We start from the raw sequence: 4,335 nt of genomic DNA on the forward strand, positions 1-4,335 counted from the left end.
CCCATGCTCTTCATTATTTTTAATGGGGCTTACCTTAGGGGCTTACTGCCAGGTGGCCTTAAGACGGTTGGAATTTATTATTATATTGAGTAAAATGATTTTAATGCTGTATACTCCTCTTTGACGCCGTTTTTTTTTAATACAGTACTGTACTTCTAGTAAAAGTCAGCTAGATAATATTTTATCTCCCTGCCTGGGTCCAACATTGGTTGATTCAAAATCTATATTTAATAAATTATTCAGTTAGCTCTTATCACTCTTATGCAACCAAACATACACTACATGACCCATTTACGTTTAAATTTAAATATACCTACTTCTGTAGAAAGTTGTTTTATTGGTATAATACTAATGTTGTTGCTGTATCGCTAAGTAACCTTGGGATGCGTATATAATATTTATTTATCCTCACATAAGATTAAAGCACAAACCAAGTAAGTGTTATTGCAGTTTTGTTTAAAACAAGGTATGTACTAGAAATATTAATTATCCACCGCAATAAAAACGCAGTCTCATTTTTTTACATGTAACTTTTACACATTTAACACAGTTAATTATTTTTCAGAAACAATTCTGATTAGTATTGCTTGAGAGAAATTCTTAAAGTTGTCTAAATTGGCATTTTTTTCATATGTGCCTCTTTTGCTGTAGGCACAGTAATTCAGAACGAGATTTGAGTAGGTCAGTAAAAAACATTTTTGGTTTAATTAACTTTCTTCTTCACATTAAAAGTATATAGAGAATACTCAATACTAAATCTAACTTTCTGTTTCTAATAATTTCAGTAAAAATACATCTATTTCTCCGCACCTTTTTAGGTACTATAGATTTTTCGTATTAACTCTTGAAATTAACACATATACACTACTATAGTCTGTCCAACGAATCAGGAAAGATTTCGACAGAAGAGACATCCAAAAAATGACAGAAAATGCAATTGGAATGTGATTTAAAATGACAGACGCAAAAGGGTCACTGTCAGGAGTCCTGTCGTTGAACAGACTTATACAGGGTGGTCTGAACTGTATTCCGGAAACTTCGGCAGCATATTCTGCAGATAAAAATAAGCAAAAAAGTTTGTATAAATGTATGTTCTAAAATGCTTAGTTTCGGAGATACAGGGTTTGACATAGAAATTTCCGTAGAAGAGACCTTTTTTACGTAAAAAATATTGTAAATGTATATTTTTTTACTCCCTAGTTTTATACAGGTACGGACGAAAAGTTATTACCCTTTGACTTATCTTTTTCTGCAGAATATGCTGCCGATGTTTCCCGAATACAATTCGTACCACCCTGTATATTTTCACTTTTTAAATACAATTAGAACGACACTGATAAACCGATATTCACAAAAGTATCGCGAATATTTAGTTAAATGTTCCACTGCACGATTAATATTGTATTGCTATATTTATATAACTAGTACCAATTAAGTTGATAACATTTTCATACTTTCATATTTTTAGAAATATGGTTATCACACTATATTCCGTATCTGATGGCCCACCATCTTTAGCCGTACAACAGTGTTTGAAGTACTTGGATCTAGAGTATAATCTAGTAAACGTTGATTTTGGATTAGGGGAACACATGACAGATGATTTTGCTAAAGTAAGAATAATATCAAAGTACACCATATAAATATACTTAATTATCTCGCTATATATTTTTAAAAAAAATAATGATTTTTAGAAAAACCCACAAAAGGAAATCCCAGTGTTAGATGATAATGGATTTCAACTAGGAGAAAGGTAAATGGCCAATAAAGATAATTTTTAACCATTTTTAAATGAATTATATTAATTTCAGTAACGCCATTCTACAATATTTAGCAGACAAATACCCCAAAGATGAAACTCTGTACCCTAAAGATCTTCAAGAAAGAGCACTAGTGAACCACCGTCTTTGTTTTAATTTGTCAACATATTACAGATATATTTCGGAATATGTTGTAAGTATTTCCAAAAACCTTTGAATTTAAAAATTATAGATACATTATATTGTACCACAAACAATTTTTTTCTCACTATGAGTGCAAAATTTTTGCTAATCGTAATATACAGGATATTTAAAAAACATGTGACAAATTTTAAAGAGTTGATTCTTCGTTAAAAAAATTGGAAAAATGTTTCTAAAAAAAGGGAAATTAAAACAACTTTGGTTGCGTCATCAATGACACAGTGCGTCGTCTTATGGAGTTTGCTGATGGTCGTATTATGGCAAAATGCATAGTTTTAAAGATACAGGATTTTAAACTTTAAAAAATAGGGTTTTTGAACTTTTAAACACCCTGTATTTAGTACCGTTGGCAAAATGACTAAAGCTAAATCTTTAGTCCAAATTATGAGAGAATATGCAAGGATTGTAACCAAAAATCTGTGGGTAGACCAGAGGATATCTAACAAATAAATGTCATTAAAAATGTTAAGAGAAATACCGTATAATCGAAAAAAAACGGCGGCAAACACGGCTGGGGAAAGACAGTCGATGATAATTTTGGCGAGGTTAAAATCTAGACGTTCGTTTACTATTTACTTATTTTTTCTCGAATTTTAAACTACGCCATTTAAAAATTATTTTACCTAATATAAAAAAAGTAAATTACAAAGGCCAACTTGCAGGGCTTGACCTTACCAAAATTACCATCGATTGTCATTTCCTAGCCGTCTTTGACACCAGTTTTTTTTCGATCTATAATACCATTCACTAACCATCAGAAGATCGATTATACGCTCAATCGCCTTGATTTTTTTTATTAATTACTTTTGTTATTATTTTTATTAGATGGCTCCCATATTTTTTGACTATCAAAGAACCCCACTGGGTTTGAGAAAGACTACAATTGCTCTAGATAATTTTAATACCTATCTGAAAAGGACAAGGACAAAATACGCGGCTACCAGTAAGTATATGTCAACAAATTTATAATCCTTTATAATAAATAAATATTTTTAATAAAATAGATAACATCACAATTGCTGATTTTCAACTGGTAACGGCAACAATGTGCTTGGAGGCCATCAACTTTGACATTTCCGACTATACGTTTGTTAAGACTTGGTACGCAAATTACAAGGAAGAATATCCAGAATTATGGAAACTTGTGGAAGGTGGCATGAAGGAAATCAGCGCTTTTGAGAAAAACCCTCCCGATTTAAGTCACATGGTGCATCCGATTCATCCAGTGAGAAAGCAAACCAAACTATTGAACAGTGACCTGTAATAGCATACCGTATGATTGAAAAAACCGGCGTCAAGTTGGCTTGAAAATTACGATCGATGACGTTACCCATATAATTTTACATATAAAATAACAGTGATCTTCAATAATTATTCATAACCGTTCCTGACGCCGTTTTTTTTTTCGATTATCTTGTATTATATTACATTATACCTTATGATAATAGAATGAGACATGAAACCATGATAAGTGTTCAGGAAAGTGATATAAACATACTCCATTACCGTATCTAGCAAAATACCTGTCAACCACAAAGTCATTGAAATTAGCAAATTTATTTTTTATTATACTTTTATATTTGTTATAATAATATAGTTTATATATAAAAATTGTTTTATAATGAAAAATAGAAATATACTTATATTCTATTTCATAAATTTATTTATTTCATTATATTTAATTTATTTTCTTTTTTCATCTACGTCAAACTAGTGATACACCTACTATTAAACAGGGTGTTTCATATAACATGGGCCATATCTCGTGGGGAGATTCCTCACGAAAAAATAAGATTTATTTTTCATATCAACATAGTTCCGATTCTGCTTTGTTTCGTAGCTACAGGGTGTTAAAATTTTAATATTTTTTCGATTTATACTCTGTTTTTTTTCTCAGGTAAGATTTCGACAGACGATGACAGAAGAAAAGCAGATGACGTCCCATACCAATCTATTTATTTTACTAAAAAAAGTTTCTAATAATTTTTAAGTTATCTATGGATGGGTTTAAATATAGATCCGTCATGCGTCGTGTCTTGTTGTTTTTAACCAGTTTTATTGGTTTATTTAAAAAATGACAGATTGTATTTCAATTTTATTGGTTTGACGGAACGATGAACGACAAACGGACGCCGATGCGTATGAACTCGCCTTTAGATTTTTGTCATTTTTGACGCTTGTCAAAGTCTTGCCAAATTATAGGTTATAATTTTGTGTCAACTTTTATTAAATACCCTGCGTTTTGGAAGATGATGCATTTTGATTCGTATTATTACGTGTGTTTTGTGTCTTTTGAAGTCAAGTGGAGGAAAAATCGAGTGAAAATTAACTGTAGACCCAGAGCACAGTTTATGGTTAATACTCGCTGCCCAGG

The 4,335-nt window shown here is 31.1% G+C and overlaps 1 protein-coding gene across 4 annotated transcripts; it reads left to right on the forward strand.

Annotated features, from left to right (window-relative positions):
• Positions 1-335: 335 nt before the first annotated feature.
• On the forward strand, positions 336-3,615 carry LOC115885649 (glutathione S-transferase 1). 4 transcript variants are annotated; one of them, XM_030904622.1, is made up of 7 exons: positions 345-466; positions 566-681; positions 1,469-1,613; positions 1,695-1,753; positions 1,812-1,953; positions 2,787-2,904; positions 2,966-3,615. In XM_030904622.1, exons 2-7 carry the CDS (start codon positions 632-634, stop codon positions 3,223-3,225), a joined length of 774 nt encoding a protein of 257 aa, XP_030760482.1. In that variant the 5' UTR covers positions 345-466; positions 566-631; the 3' UTR covers positions 3,226-3,615. The 4 variants fall into 4 exon arrangements, with proteins under 4 accessions (XP_030760484.1, XP_030760482.1, XP_030760485.1 ...); XM_030904623.1 differs by having other exon boundaries at positions 352-434; XM_030904624.1 differs by lacking the exon at positions 566-681 and having other exon boundaries at positions 336-466.
• The last annotated feature ends 720 nt before the right edge of the window (positions 3,616-4,335 follow it).

Source organism: Sitophilus oryzae, unplaced genomic scaffold (genome assembly GCF_002938485.1).
Source record: "Sitophilus oryzae breed Bouriz unplaced genomic scaffold, Soryzae_2.0 scaffold_410_pilon_pilon, whole genome shotgun sequence".
In the NCBI taxonomy this organism is placed as follows: domain Eukaryota; kingdom Metazoa; phylum Arthropoda; class Insecta; order Coleoptera; family Curculionidae; genus Sitophilus; species Sitophilus oryzae.

What these genes read in the sequence shown, in the direction of transcription:
- LOC115885649 (XM_030904622.1), top strand. Translation starts at nt 632, where the DNA reads ATGTGCCTCTTTTGCTGTAGGCACAGTAATTCAGAACGAGATTTGAGT. An exon ending in TCAGAACGAGATTTGAGTAG is followed by an intron (nt 682 to 1,468) that starts GTCAGTAAAAAA and finishes TCATATTTTTAG; the next exon opens with AAATATGGTTATCACACTAT. An exon ending in GATATATTTCGGAATATGTT is followed by an intron (nt 1,954 to 2,786) that starts GTAAGTATTTCC and finishes TATTTTTATTAG; the next exon opens with ATGGCTCCCATATTTTTTGA.